Source organism: Peromyscus leucopus, chromosome 12, assembly GCF_004664715.2.
Source record: "Peromyscus leucopus breed LL Stock chromosome 12, UCI_PerLeu_2.1, whole genome shotgun sequence".
In the NCBI taxonomy this organism is placed as follows: domain Eukaryota; kingdom Metazoa; phylum Chordata; class Mammalia; order Rodentia; family Cricetidae; genus Peromyscus; species Peromyscus leucopus.
Window position 1 is genome coordinate 63,541,561 of NC_051073.1, and position 15,682 is coordinate 63,557,242.

The following is a 15,682-nucleotide window of genomic DNA, read 5'->3' on the forward strand; positions in this document are numbered from 1 at the left end:
TATTTCTAATGTTATAATAAATATCCAGACCAGGTGTGATGTTGTACTCACAGCACTTGGGCAGATCTCTGAGTTCTAAGCCAGTCTGATGTAATAGCGAGGTACAGGACAGCCAGGACCACATAGTAAGATCCCATCTCAAATAATAACGCTAATAAACCATTCATTCAAAAGTTTTAAAGAAACAGTAAACTAAGGTCTCTTCTACAATGGGAGTCTATAACTTTTTGAACTAGACAAATACCTATCATGCAGAAAAGTCTATGAAAATCTCCGTGGTTGGAGAGAAGGCTTTGAGGGTAAGGCACTATTGCTCTCTTGCAGAGAACTGGAGTTTGGTTCCCACCACCCATACATATCGAGTCTCACAACAACCTAACTTGAGCCCCAGGGGAATCATGACACCCTCTTCTGCCTTCCAGACACAAATACAGGCATGTACATAAACATACATAAGTAAATAATTTTACATTCTTCTCAGCCTCCAGTTTTTTAAGTTTATTACAGGGCTGGGCATGGTGACACATGACTTTAATCCCAGCACTTTTGAGCAGAGGCAGGTAGATCCTTGTGATGCTGAAGGACAGCCTGGTCTACATAGTGAGTTCCAAGATTGCAAAGGCTATATAGAGACCCTGTCTCAAAAACAAAAACAAAAAAAGTTGTATGTATGGGTGTTTTGCCTGTATGCATGTCTGTGTACCATGTGCATGCTTAGTGCCTTAAAGGGTCAGAAGAGTGTCAGATCCTGTGGAACTGGAGTTACAGATAGCCAGCCATAAGTGACAGGTGAGTGCTGGGAATAAAACCCAGGTTCTCTGGAAGAGAACCCTCCAAGCCCTTTTTAAAGACAAGTCTCACTATGCAGCACTGAACTTTTTTTTTCCTTTGAGGGGGTGTCCAACATAGGGTGTCTCTGTGTAGCCCAGGCTGCCCTGGAACACACTCTGTAGACCAGGCTGGCCTGGAACTCAGCGCTCTACCTGCCCTGCCTCCCGAGTGCTGGGATTAAAGGCAAGCGCCACCACCTCCAGCTCATTTATCCTTATTTGTTGATTGCTAGTATTTTCACCTGGTCTTTTATTTTTTGGTTTGTTGGTTTTCTTGAGGGTCTTATTCGGCCCAGAGTGACCTTGAACTCACTACATAACAGAAGGCAACCATGAACAAATGCTGAGATGTGCCACTATGTCTGGCTTTATTATTTTAAATATCAAGGATAGAGGATGTTGCCGGGCGGTGGTGGCAACCACCTTTAATCCCTGCACTCGGGAGGCAGAGGCAGGTGGATCTCTGTGAGTTAGAGGCCAGCCTGGACTACCAAGTGAGTTCCAAGAAAGGCACAAAACTACACAGAGAAACCCTGTCTCGAAAAACCAAAAAAAAAAAAAAAAAAAGAATAGAGGATGTAGATCAATTGTCAGTGATTCCCAAGCATGCACAAAGGCCTGGTTCAAGTACCAACATGGCATAAATTAGTTGTGGTAGCACACAACCGTAATTCCAACATTTGGGAAGTGAAGACAGGAAAAGCAGGAGTTCAAGATAATGTCCTTGTGATGAATTTGAGGCCAGCCTAGGCTACACAAAACCCTGTCTCAAAACAAAAATAACAAAATTTAGTAGGACTAATTTTCTTACTTCTCTCTTTTTTAATGTTTTTTACCTCATTTAGAGAAAGAATGTGAAGGGGGGTGGGTGTGTATCTGCGCCCTTGTGCACAGTGGCGTACACAGAGGAGAGCTCCTCTCCCATCCACCATGTAGGGAATGGAAAGGTAAGTAGGCACCTTTTATCTGCTGAGCCATCTCACTCACCCTAGTTTTCTTACCTAGCCTTAGACACGAAGGTAGGCTCTTCATAAGTTCACATCAAAGACTGCCAAACTATTTAAGATGTAATTGTTAAGTGAAGTTGTCTGGAATCTGTATTACATACATATACCATGATCCATAGTGTACAGCGTCAAATATTTAAACGTATATAAAGCATTTGTCCCAGACTTGAGAGGAAGAAGCAGCATGACTATAAGGGCCAGGCCAGGCTGGGATACACAATGAGGAAGAATATGTAAAATACATAATACTGCTTGGTGATACTGGAGAAGTAATGCCTTCCATTTTCCCCAAAAAACTACTTCATAGTGGTATAATCTTTTGAATAATTTTTGAAGATTTATTCATTTTTAATTTATGTGTATGAATGTTTTGTCTATATGTATGTCTGCTCACAAAACATATACATTCCTGGTCCCATCAGAGGCCAGAAGAGGGTGTTGGATTCCCTTAGACTGGAGTTATAGATGGTTGTAAGACATCACGTGGGCCTGCCTGCTTGCTTCTTAAGAAGGGGTCTCACTATGTCACACAGGATCAAGATCTTCCTCAAGCTGGACATGGTGGCACAAACCTTCGACTCCAGCACTTGGAGGCAGAGGCAGAAGGATCTCTGTGAGTTTAAGGCCAGCCTGGTCTATATAGTGAGTTCCAGGATATCCAGGACTTGACAAAGAGACTCTGACTCAAAAACAAAACAAAACAAAACAAAGATTTCCTGCCTCAACCTAAGTAGAACTAATTGCATATCACTACATCAGGTTTAATCAAGTTTCAAATAGTTCATAACAATCTTCTAAAGAGTCCTAAAATTCATCCATAGAAATTCAAAGCCTGGCTGGTATACAACTCTGGTGAAGCAGAGGCAGAAGCAGGCAGATCTCTCTGTTGAATGCCAGTCTAATCCACCTATGTCAGGAGACATATGGTGAGACTCTGTCTCAAAAAAAGAAAAAAAGGGGCTGGAGAGATGGCTCAGTGGTTAAGAGCAACAACTGCTCTTCCAGAGGTCCTGAGTTCAATTCCCAGCAACCACATGGTGGCTCACTACCATCTGTAATGAGATCTGGCACCCTCTTCTGTACACATAATAAATAAATAAATCTTAAAAAAAAAGAAAGAAAAAAAGAAAAGAAAAAAGGGAAAAAAATAAATTAGTCTATAGTAGCTCAGAAGCATAACAGCATTCAGCATTCACTCCCCACGAATGACTCCCCCAAAATATTTGTAACTTTTAGGGGGCTTTGAGTACAGCTCAGTGGCAGTGGGTACTTAACATATTCAATACCTTGAGTTTAATCCTCAGCACAAAAAAGAAAAAAAAAAAGAAAGAAATTAATAGTCTAAAGAGCCAGGCATAGTGGCTTATGCCTGTAAATCAGCAGACAGAGGCCAAGGCAAGAGAATTCAAGCCAGTCTGAACTATAAAGTCAGAACCTGCCCCACAAAAGGAATTTTTTCTTCTGTAGACTTTCAGAAACCACTATGTACCAGGGGACTCCAATATGATCCAGCAACACAGAGGATTAGGCCAGAAACAAGACTAGCAGACAAAAATAGTATTAAAGCAATTGAGTCTTATTTATTTTAGCATATTCTGGTTTCTATGTATATGTTTTGAAAATGTTGCACAGGAAACAATGTGAGGTTAAAACAATTAAGTTTCTCGCTGGACGGTGGTGGCGCAAGCCTTTAATCCCAGCCCTCAGGAGGCAGAGGCAGACAGATCTGGTCTACAGAGCAAGATCCAGTACAGGCACCAAAACAACACAGAGAAACCCTTTCTGGGGTGGGTGGGACGGGACAATTGAGTTTCTGAAAGAAGAAAATGAAATGGTAGCAATCTGCCCAATAACCTAAAATTAAACAGTGATACCTTAAACTATCTCTAGGAAACCCAGAGAAAGATTAGTAATATTTCTCTGTGTGACTCGATAGATTTTTCTATGCAAACAATGCAGCAGTATTAACATCTATACACAGAAATCTAATTTCTTTCCATAATGTTGGACACTAGGAAATCCATATATAATTACAATAATCTGACCACAAAGCTTAACAATATTTTCAGTTATCTTACTTTTCACCTCAATTTTATTACGAATCTTATTTTACCAGCTTTGATATACTTCATGTGACAAGACAAAAAACAATGCATCAACCACCTAATTATCGTTTCAGATCAAAAAACAAAACTAGTTTCAATTTTAAAACTGCAAACAACGTGTATTGGTTAAAAATACCATGTCTTGACAGATCTGACACGTCAAACATAAACCAGAAATATTCTCCACATCTAACAAATTATCACCAAAGAAAAGATAGCCCTGCTGAGAGCGAGAACTAACTTTCTGACCTCTTTTCCAAATGACAAACTAGAACAGCAAAATCACACTCAGGCACATGGAGTACTCCTCTCTCAAATCACTCCACAGAGAACTTCATCATTTGCTCCGCCCTCTAATAACTCATGCAAAAAAAAGTTGAGCACCATCAGAGAGAAACAAGACACAGCGCCTTCATAGAATGGCTTAGAGCCTTTCCTCCGGGCTAAGAGAACCTGCGTCTGCCCTTCGTCGGGGTCCGGAGGGAAAGAAAAACCTAGGCCTAAGGTTTCGCGGATACTGACACCCAGAAACAGATTTCTCTGCAAGAAGTTTCTGCCGCCATCCCTATTTTATCAGCAAACGCTCAGGCGCCATCGTCTCGATCTTTGATTTTATTATGAGGATGTGGAAAAGGCCACCCAGGATTACTCTAGGCCTCCCGCCCCCCATTAAGCTTAGGGGTTCCCCCCCCGATTCCTATCTTAAACCCTCCGTCCGTAAGGTACCCCTCCGCACCCCTCGTTCCTGGCGGCAAGTCCCCCGGGATGTGTGAAGGCGCGGCCGAAACCCCCCCGGCCTCGCCGTTAAGGCGAGAAGGCCCTCGCTCGCCAGGGCCACCGCCGAGGCTCCGGGGGGCCCGGCGAGGGGGAGGGCAGGCAGGGGCGGAGGGACGATGACCTGGCCGGGAAGAGAGGACAGCGTGAGGGGACGCAATGCACCCCCTGGTCCGCCGGCCGCACGGGTCCCCCCCAGAAGGGGATGAAGGAGGAAGAGGGCGGTGGCCCGGGTGCGGCCCCCTACTCCTCCCGCCCGCGGGTCCCCGGCCGCGGGGACGGCGGACTCGGCCCATCCCCGGATCCGGGCGGGCAGGGGGCGTGGGGGCCCTGACGAAGGCACTGAGAGGAGACCGGACCGAGGGACTAGGGGGGGAAGCGCGGGACTGGGGGGCGGGGGGAGCAGCCTCCCGCCCGAGCCGCAGACCCCGGACGCCGTCGTCGCCGGTTCCTCAGGAGAGAGGACAGGAGCGCCCGAGGGAGGGAGGCACGAAGGTGAGGTGAGGCCGGGGAGGGATCGGCCCCGACAGCCTCCCGCTCCCCGCGGCTCGGCACCTTCCCGTACCCGCATCTCTTACCGGTGATGGCCGTGAACTGCTGGATTAACCCCTTCAGCGCCGACGACGCCGCGGAGCCCCCGTGGGCAGCCATCTTACCGCCGCCGCCGCCGCCGCCGCGGAACAACAACACAGACACACACACGCACGCACACACACACACGCACACACAGACACACACGCACGCACGCACGGGCCTCCCTCCCCCCCCGTTGCGTGCTGCGCGCAGGCGCACTGCCGGGCCCGAGGCTCCGCCCACCCACCCACCGCCTGCACGAATCGCGCGCAGGCGTAGTCTGCGCCAGCCGCCGGGCGCCCGGCCGTGGTGTGGTTCCCGCTTTGCTACCCCGCTGGCCCCTCGTTCTTTGAAACAGTGGGTGCCTTTTTGGAGCTCCGAAGATACCCTCCTAAATACCGTGCGGGAGCCCAGTATCCGAAAGGAGCCTCAGAACTGAAATACCAAAACCTTCAGGCTACGCGCAGGGTTTCACATCTAAGTAGGTATTTTGTTTGGTTCTCTGAGATTAGTGCGTTTCTTCAATTCTAAAGTGCAAATTAAAAAAATAAGTCAAAAATGAACCAGTCCGCTGGGCGATGGTGGCGCACGCCTTTAATCCCGTCACGCCTTTAATCCCAGCACTCGGGAGGCAGAGCCAGGTGGATCTCTGTGAGTTCGAGACCAGTCAGGGCTACGAAGTTCCAGGACAGGCTCCAAAGCTACACAGAGAAACCTTGTCTCGAAAAAAAAGAAAAGAGAGAAAGAGAGAGAGGAAGAAAGAGGGAGGGAGGGAGGAAGAACCAATCCATACGAGACTTTAATAAATGATTGTTCACTCTGTTTTCCTTCAACAAATGTCGCAGTATGTCTCCCCTAAGGGTCATTCTTATTTTCTTAAGATAAAAATGAGGAAGTGTCGGTTTTTTTTTTAAACAAAGATAGGTATATATGTAGATACAATAAATAAAATACATAAGGAGAGCACTGAAAAATGGTCCTGAAAACACTGATAATGATTGCAACTAAAAAGAAAGAGAGAGGCAATGGTGAAAGAGACGTCTAGCTTAGTTTTTATCCTTTATTTTTAAATAAGATAATAGTGTGTAACTTGCACAATTCTAAATACTTATTGTTTCAGTTATTCAGAATATCTTTTATTCAGCACTTGGGAAGCAGAGGCAGGTAGATCTCTGTGAGTTGGAGGCCAACCTGGTCTACATAGCAAGTTCTAGGACAGCAACGGCTACACAGAAAAACCCTGTCTCAACACCGCCCCACCCCACCCCAACCCCCAAAAAAGTTAAACGATGGAAAGATGGCTCAGCTGTTAAGAGCACTTGTTCCTTTTGCAGAGGACTCAGATTTAGTTCCAGCAACTTCAGTGCAGCTCACAACTGCCTGAAATCCATCCAGTCCCAGCAGATCTGAGAGCCTCCTTGGGCACCACACACATGTGGTACACAAGTATTCCGTGCAGAGCAGAACACCCACACACATGAAATAAAACGAAAGAAATTATTTTTAAAAATAGAACAAAAGGGTTGGGAAGATGGCTCAGAGGTTAAGAGCACTTACTGTTCTTCCAGAGGTCCTGAGTTCAATTCCCAGCAACCATAGGATGGCTCACAACCATCTGTAATCAGAATTGGCACCCTCTTCTGGTGTTCAGGTATACAGACAGACAGAACACTGTATACATAATAAATAAATAAATCTTTAAAAAAAAAAGATAGGAATAAAAAAAGGACACAATATAATTGGATGGTCCTAAAGTTGTAGATCAAAAAGTCCAGATCAAAGCTGGGCAGTGGTGGCTCTGCCTTTCATCCCAGCACTCAGAAGGCAGAGGCAGGTAGATCTCTGAGTTTGAGGCCAGCATGGGCTACAGAATGAGTTCCAAGACAGCTAGGGCTGTACAGAGAAACCCTGTCTCAGAAGAAAAAAAAAAAAGAAAAAAGAAAGAAAAGAAAAGAAAGAAAAAGTCCAGATCAAGAAAAAGAAAGATTCCTTTAAAACCTGGCACAGGCAGGCAGGTAGGTCTCTGTGAGTTCATAACATCACAGCCTGGTCTACAGAGTGAGTTCCAGGCCAGCCAAGGCTACATAGTGAGACTGTAGCAAGGGAAAAAAGATCTAGGGAAGGCAGGCAGAGAAGAAAGGAAAAAGGAATAAAATTGGGCTTTGAACAAGAATAAGCTAACAAGATTGGGGGATGGAATACAGCAAATGCAAAAAGGAAGTCAAAAAAAAAAAAAAAAAAAAAAAGATCTCTGTTATTGGGGCCAGGCTAGGGAGATAATTCCGTATAAAAGCGCGTGGCCCAGCCTGCCAGCCTGGGTTCAATCCCCTTGGCCAGTCTTTAGGTAGACCCAGTGTTGCCGCCATCGGAAACAAATACTAGGACTTAGTGGAGGAGAAGCATTCACAAGGCCCTTGTGAATTTGGTTTGATCCCAGCACTTAGGAAAAAAAAAAAATGTGGAGTACACATTCCGTTACAGCATTCAGATGTGTTGTATCAGGAACGCCCACCTCAGCCGGCTCAAACAGCAGGGACAGGGAGGGGAGAGTTCATGCACGGCGCTGCAGGGCTTCAGCTCCACAGCTAACTCTGCAGACACACCTGTCTGTGTGAGTGTTGTCCCAGGCTCATGGCCAGGTGGCTGCCTGCCACACTTTGCAACCCCACATGGAGATACCTCAGGCAGAGGAAGAAGCGCCATCTCTCCTGCTAACGAAGGGACTGTTTTCTAGAAGTCTCTTTGGAGGCTTTCCTTCAGAGTCCATTGGTTTGAACTGAGTTTCAGCTCCCTTCCTGAGCCCGTCCCTAGGCCGGGGGTGGGAGAGAAACGTAACTGGTTTAGTATAGCATATGGCTTTGTGGAGGAAGGTGCTTTAAAGCACCAGAATGTGGTACTTGAAAAGGAGACAGGAGGAGGAGGGATTGATGTTAATTAGGCAACAAACAGACTCTTTTCCATTCATAAAACTTCCCTGTGAACATGATGAAATTCTCCTCCACTTCCCTTTTTTCTGGTTCTCCTTTTTCCCAGAATCCTTCTGAGTAACAGTTTTCCAGGTTCTTTAATACCAGGAAAACAATCACTAGAAACTTCCACCTCTCAAAATGAAATTTAAACATTGATATTGTACGGTTAAGAGCACTAGTTGCTCTTCTAGAAGACCCAGGTTCAATTCCCAGCCCCATTGGGAGCTCACAGCAATCTGTAATACCAATATCAGAGGATCCAATACCTGGCCTCCTCAGGCACTGCATACAGGAGGTACACAGAAATAGGTAGAGGCAAAATACTCATACACATAAAAAATAAAAATCAAGGTTAAAAATGTTTAAAATGATATTGTAAAAGTTGTCAGAATTACAGTTGCTTTTTTTTTTTTAAGAGCTTTTTTTGGTTTTTTTTTTTTGTTTTTTTTTTTTTTTAGCTTTTTTTTTTCGAGACAGGGTTTCTCTGTGTAGCTTTGCACCTTTCCTGGAACTCGCTTTGGAGACCAGGCTGGCCTTGAACCCACAGATATCTGCGTGCCTCTGCCTCCCCAGTGCTGGGATTAAAGGCGTGTGCCACCACCGCCCGGCCTAACAGTCGCTTTTGTCAAGCCTTCCTTCATAAGGAATAAACAAAGCTGAGAGGTTATGAGGGAGAGAATCCCATTTGCATAGGCTGGAGAGCAAGAACTCTTCACAGAAGACTTCTGCAAACAAAGCCGTACACAAAGGCCACTATACCTTCCAGCTGATGTTAGCCCAGATCTGTCTGTTTAATCTCAGACCAAAGCCATCATACAATAGACACTTGTAGACAGCGATTATAGTCCCAGAATACTTCATGTAATTCTTTGCATTTCACCTTTATATATTCCTCTTGTCGCAAGCTTGGTGGCACAAATCCCGGGAAGTGAAATCCCAGGAAGCTGAGACAGGAGGATTACTAGTTCCATGTCAATTTGGAGTTACATACCAAGACTCTGATTCAAAAATAAAATTCTCCTTGCTTCACCCTTTTTGAATACAACTGTGCTTTACTGTGACATGTATTTGTACATTGCAATGCTCTTCTAGCCCCAATTAAATATTAGTCTTTCAAGAATTAAAGCTACTATAGTGCCACATATAAGAACTTGTGTCTGTATGACCACAAGTCTTACTGCTCTGGAGGAGAATAGTGAGATATAGAATTATTGGTTTATATAGCCAGTTTATGTTTGATTTTATAAAACGTCAGAAAACATGGGGCTGGAGAGACAGCTTAGCCGTTAAGAGCAGTTCCTGCTTTTGCAGAGGACCTGGGTTTATTTCCCAGCACCCACGTGGTTGGCCACAACCATCCATAACTCCAGTCCCAGGGGATCAGATGCCATCTTCTGACCTCTGAGGCACACATGTTATACACAAAAATATGTGCAGGCAAAACAGTCAAACACATCAAACAAAATCTTTAAAAATTTTTAAAGGACCCAGAAAACTTCCTTGTGGTTTTAACTTTCTGTTGGAGGGGGCTGGAGAGATGGCTCAGAGGGTTAAGAGCACTGACTGCTCTTCCAGAGGGTCTTGAGTTCAATTCCCAGCAACCACATGGTGGCTCACAACCATCTGTAATGAGATCTGGTGTCCTTTTCTGACCTGTAGTCATACATGCTGTATACAAAATAAATAAATAAATCTTTAAAAAAAAAGTTTCTGTTGGAGAAGGCTAATTGGCAGTCGTCATTTTAACCAACCGATAGAACTTAACATTACTAACATTAGAACAGTTTAGCCTGGCATGGTGGTGCGCAAGCTGTGGTCCCAGGTACTCTGGAGGCTTAGGCACACCCCTGGCAAAAGCCTATATTAAGATAGTTTTGCAACAGGGTGGTGGGTGGTGGCACATGCCTTTAATCCCAGCAATTGGGAGGCAGAGCCAGGTGGATCTCTGTGAGTTGGAGGTCAGCCTGGTCTACAGAGCAAGATCCAGGACAGGCATCAAAACTACACAAAGAAACCCTGTCTCGAAGAAAAAAAAAGATAGTTTTGCTGTTTTTTAAAGATAGCTACGGATTGTTTTCCTCACATGAGCAAGACCCTCGTTCAATCCCTAGTAGCACACATTCAGAAAAAGAAAAGACAATATTTTGTATTCCTAATGGAATGTGTTAGGAAGTGCCAAGTAGCACCCATGACATATTCTTGGCAAAACTGTTACCAGTTAAACTTATGAGTTCTACTTTTCAGACTAGAAAAAATACAGGAAGATACAGGACCAGTTAAAAGATGCTAGAGGAACCCCTCTGGACAATCCCGAAGATTGGCAGTCACAAGACGGCTGCCCTGGTCACTTAAAACGGTCTGTGCTGAGCGTGGTGACGTGTCTGTGAGCCTAGACACAGAGACCGATGCAAGAGGATGGAGAGTGGCTTGGGGTCCTTATCTGAGTGACTCTCCCAACAGAACAGCTTTGCAGAAGCCGCAGCTGCATTGTGGTGAGGTGATAGCGCATTAAAGACTCCATTAGCTCCGATCGTGGAAGCCCTCCAGGAGAGAGGGAAGGACGTGGCTCCGGAGAAGAAAGAAAATCACGAAACAGAGGTAGAGGGACACACGGGCTAAAGAAGAGGTCAAAGTCAAGAGCAGCCTCAGGGCTTCACACCTGGGGAGGGGGAACAGGGATGCACCGGCTAGTCTCACATCAACTTGACACAAACTAGAGTTCTCGGAAAGGAGGGAACCTCAATTGAGAAAATGTCTCCATAAGATCTGACTGTAGCCCATTCTCTTAATTAGTGATTGATGCGGGAAGGCCCAGCCCATTGTGGGTGGTTCCACCCCTGGGCTGGTGGTCCTGGGTTCTATAAGAAAGGAGTCTGAGCAAGCCATGAGGAGCAAGCCAGTAGGCAGCACCCCTCATGACCTATGCATCAGCTCCTGCCTCCAGGTTCCTGCCCTGTTTGAGTTCCTGTCCTGACTTCTTTTGATGATGAACAGTGATATGGAACTGTAAGCCGAATAAACCCTTTCATCCCCAACTTGCTTTTTGGTTATGGTGTTTCACTGCAGCAGTAGAAACCCTAAGATAGGTGAAAGACGGGTGAGTTCAAGTTGTAAAATTAAGTATAACTCTTAACCTACAAAGTCATAGACTAATAAGTATAACTTTACTTTGCTGTAATCCAGTTTTTATTACAAGGTGTTATAAAACCATGGATGGAGTAGGATGGTGAATAATCACCTATATTATTATTATTATTAATTAACTTTACCATCAAAATATTTTATTCTCAGGCTGACAAGATGGCTCAGTGGGTGAAGGCATTTGCTGCCATGCATGCCCGACGACAGAATTTGATCCCTGAACCCATATGGTGGAAGGAGAGAACCACTTTCCACAAGTCCCCTGATCTCCATACACCTGCTGTGGTATGTGTGAGTGCGTACACATAACAAGGCAACTTGTGGGAGAGTTTACTGGAGGCTTACAGTTTCAGAGGATGAGTCCGTGACCATCATGGTGGGGAGTATGGCAGCAGGCATGGTGCTGAAGCAGCAGCTGGAACTTACATCCTGAGACAGAACCACCAGGCAGAGGAGCGCGGGCGTGAGTCAGCTGGGAATGGTTTGGGCTTTTGAAACCTCACAGCCCACCCCCAGTGATACCCCTCCTCCAAGGCTACACTTCCTAATCCTTCCCAAACAGTTACACCAACTGTGGACCAAGCTTTCAAATATACAGGCCTGTGGAGGCCACTCTCATTCAAACTGCCATAAATATTTAAATAATAATTTTTTCTAAAGTATTTATTCCCATGGATAGCAATAGGGTGTTTTATTGCGAAGCCCTCAGTAAACAGTTAAATGTCCCCTTTTCCTAAGCCAGTTGCCACCTCCAGCAGGCCAAGGACAGAACAGATGAGTTGTGAGGGAGGGAGATCGGTTTTGTGGGACTCTGGGGACAGATGAGAGCCCAGGCACTAACGTCAGAGACGGCTGTTCCTTGTTCTAACAAGTTCACTTTCAGTGCGGTAACGGTGGAGTCACTAAGTACCACAGCTTTTGTAAGTGCTGGGTACTGCTGACACCATTATCTCATCTGGGTGTATCTGGATCTCTACTGAAGGCAGGCCCTTCTGTTTGAGGGTCAGGACAGGAAGTTTCTTGAGCTTTGGCCGCGGGGCCAAGCCCAGCTCCAGTGGGGGGCAGACTTGCTATCAGCCACTCGATTAGATAGTTGTTTTCATACTTGTATCTCCTCAGGAACCAGAACGCCTGAGGGAGACTTGCAGTTAATTTCCCCCAGAGAACTTAACCGTGTACGTCTGCACACAGACACAGGAGCCGACAGTCTCCAAGTAACCACCGACTTCCTCCCTATGTTGTGGTGATGTGTTGGTCACCATCTTCTCTGGAAATCATCCCCTGTCCCCTGCCACAGGGCTCATAACCTAGCAGGATCTGGTTTCCTAAGCATTTCCGGGGAAGAGGCAGAAGTCAGGGAGAAAGGTGCCACTTGGCTTCTAGATGACAGATTAGAGGTGTGCACCAGGTCACCTTTAATCTATATGGTCTATATGGTTCCGGGCCAGCAAGGCTAAATAGTGGCACCTTGTCTCAAAACCAAACCAAAACAAAAAAAACTTGCCTGAACTTGGTAGCTCATGCCTTTAACCCTAACACTCAGGAAGCAGGAGGGAACAGATCTGAGTTCAAGACCAGCTTCATCACCAGCCAGGGCTACAAAGTGGGAACCTACCTCAGCGCACGCGCGCACACACACACACACACACACACACACACACACACACACACACACACACACTCCCAGTGGCTTTAGTATTAGAGAGTTGCTTCTCTTACTTAATATCAAAAGGTAGGCAGAGATGGACTTGTTCAGTGAAGTCAGAACTGATCTCTTTTCCTTTTGCACGTTTCTATCAAAAGACAGCTTTTGTAGCTCCAGCTATTTCAACCAGCATCTATCCCACGACTTAAAAGGTTTAAGGCAGGACAAAAGTGGGAAAGGGCAAGGTAAAATATCATTAGAGTCCCCCATCAGATTTCTGCCCTTTCCCATTGACTATGATTATGTTAGAGGACATGATTACAAAGCAGATTTCTCCGTTTTGAGAAGTCCCTCCCTGTAATGATAAGACCTGGATAAAGGTTAGTGTATCCGTCACTGCCACAGTGCTATGACCAAAGTACCTGAGCAATGAAAGGAGTCATGGTTTGTCTCACAGTCTGTCATTGCTCCCCTAGTCCCCAAAGGTTCATGACTCTCCGTCTTATTGTTTTATTACTGTGAAGATACACCATGACCAAGGCAACTCTCATAAAGCAAAGTATTGTGTTATTGTGGGGCTAGAAAGGTGGTTCAGCGGTTAAGGGCACTGATTGCTTTCCCAAAGGACCCAGGTTCAAATCCCAGCACCCACATGGCAGCTAATAACTATAACTACAAGACCTGTCATCTAACTGTGGTGTCCATTAGCATACCAAAGTGCATGCTTGGCTTCTAGGCTTACTCAGTAACTGTAGATCTGCCCAGCACTTCTCCCCCTCCCCCAAACCTCTCCAGCCTAGGGGCTTTCCTTCCCTCCCCCCAGCTTCTCTTTCGTATATAAACCTGCTCTTTTGGCGGCCATGTGCTCTTTTGGTTCTCTTTGCCCCCCCCTCCCCCCTTCTCTCTCTCTTCTCTTCCTCTCCTCTCCCTCCCCTTCTCTCATGGCCCTGCTCAGTCTGGACTCCTCCAGATGCCTCTGGCTGTCCTCTCCTCATATCTACAGTAAAATCCTTCTCCTTAGCCACACCTTGGAGCGGTCATGTCCTAATTTTCATTCAGTTCTCAGAGTGTATTCAATGAACCAAGCTGTCATTGATTGATTAGCTAGGTTTATAACCTGTTCTTGTTACCATGGATATAGACCAAAAAATCAATGTTTTCCTAGGAGCATGGGGAGTCTTACTCTCCTGGGGAAATTTTTTGTAACTCACTACAGAGAAAAAGTCAATTTTCCAAGTGTATAAAGAATTCTCTGGAAATTGAGAAAAAAAGACCAACATCTCAACAAAAAGAACTCAAACAGAAAAATAAATACAAACAGTCCAGAATGTTGAAAGAAAAACTAACTTTATTCTGGCACATTGGTAGCCCAGTGGTAGTTAGCTGAATTAATGAATAAAGCCCTGGGTTCATCCTCAGCACCAACACAGAAGCACCTCAACCTCTTTGTTGTTCTGAAATTGACCTTGTGCAGTGTCTATATTGTAAGTCTCGTGTAAACTGTGCAATATACATATATCTCATGTATATCATGCAGCATCTCACGTATATCGTAGTGTCTCGTGTAAACTGTGTAGTGTCTTGTGTATATTGTAGTGTATGTATAATGTGCATTCACTCATGTATATGTGCATAGGTGTGGCATCAGAGGACAGCTTCCAGGAATTGATTCTCTCCTTCCATCTTGTGGGTCCCAGAGATCAAATTCATCAGGCAAACCACTTTACCCATTGAGACATCTCAAAGGCTCTCAACTTTTGTATTAATGCTTTATTTAACAATCATGTGCAAGGTCCTGCAGAAAAGCACAAACCACAGCCATGAAATTAAGGTACAATGCTGGGCAGTGGTGGCGCACACCTTTAATCCCAGCACTCAGGAGGCAGAGGCAGTCGGATCTCTGAGTTCGAGGCCAGCCTGGTCTGCAGAGTGAGTTCCAGGACAGCAAGGACTAAACAGAGAAACCCTGTGTTGAAAACCAAAACCAAAACCAAAAACAGAATTTAAGGTACAATATCAAAGGACAGTTAATGCATATGCCACCAAATTTTAAAAATATGTGTTTATGCCCAGGAGGTCTCAATCCTTCACAGAGAACCACAGGCAGCTGGGGAATGCTGAGAGCCAATCATCTCCCCAAGGAAGAGCACACCAATTGGTTATCCAATACCAAATGGTCAACCCTGAAAAATTCAAATAACACTATATAGACTGCGTAGGTTGTATTTAGGAATATGTACGTATATACATATATGTATATATGTAAGAACAATTAATGAAAAAAGAGGCCATGAGTTTGAAAGAGTGCAAGGAGGAGTATATGGAATGATTTAGAGCAGTGGTTCTAATCTTCCTAATGCTGTGACCCTTAATACAGTTCCTCATGTGTGGTGACCCCGGCCATAAAATTATTTTCGTTGCTACTCATAACTGTAATTTTGCTACTGTTATGAATTGTAATATAAATATCTGATATTTGGATGGTCTTAGTCAATGTTAGATTCAAAATTAAGCCCCACCTGCCCAAGGACCCGGTAACTTCCTGAGATTCTAGGAATTGTAGTTCTTGGAAACTGACAACAAAGCCTCATGGGAAAGTATGGTGGCCTGTGGGTTTTGCCCATATTAAGCTCCACCA

The 15,682-nt window shown here is 45.1% G+C and overlaps 1 protein-coding gene across 1 annotated transcript in view; it reads right to left on the minus strand.

Annotated features, from left to right (window-relative positions):
- Ubxn7 (UBX domain protein 7) overlaps window positions 1–5,443 on the minus strand; it is a 61,481-nt gene extending 56,038 nt beyond the window's left edge. Inside the window, exon 1 of the mRNA XM_028894097.2 lies at window positions 5,295–5,443. Within this exon, the coding sequence (XP_028749930.1) occupies window positions 5,295–5,367 (73 nt within the window). The 5' untranslated portion in view covers window positions 5,368–5,443. The remainder of the gene's footprint in view (window positions 1–5,294) is intronic.
- Between the last annotated feature and the right edge of the window lie 10,239 nt (window positions 5,444–15,682).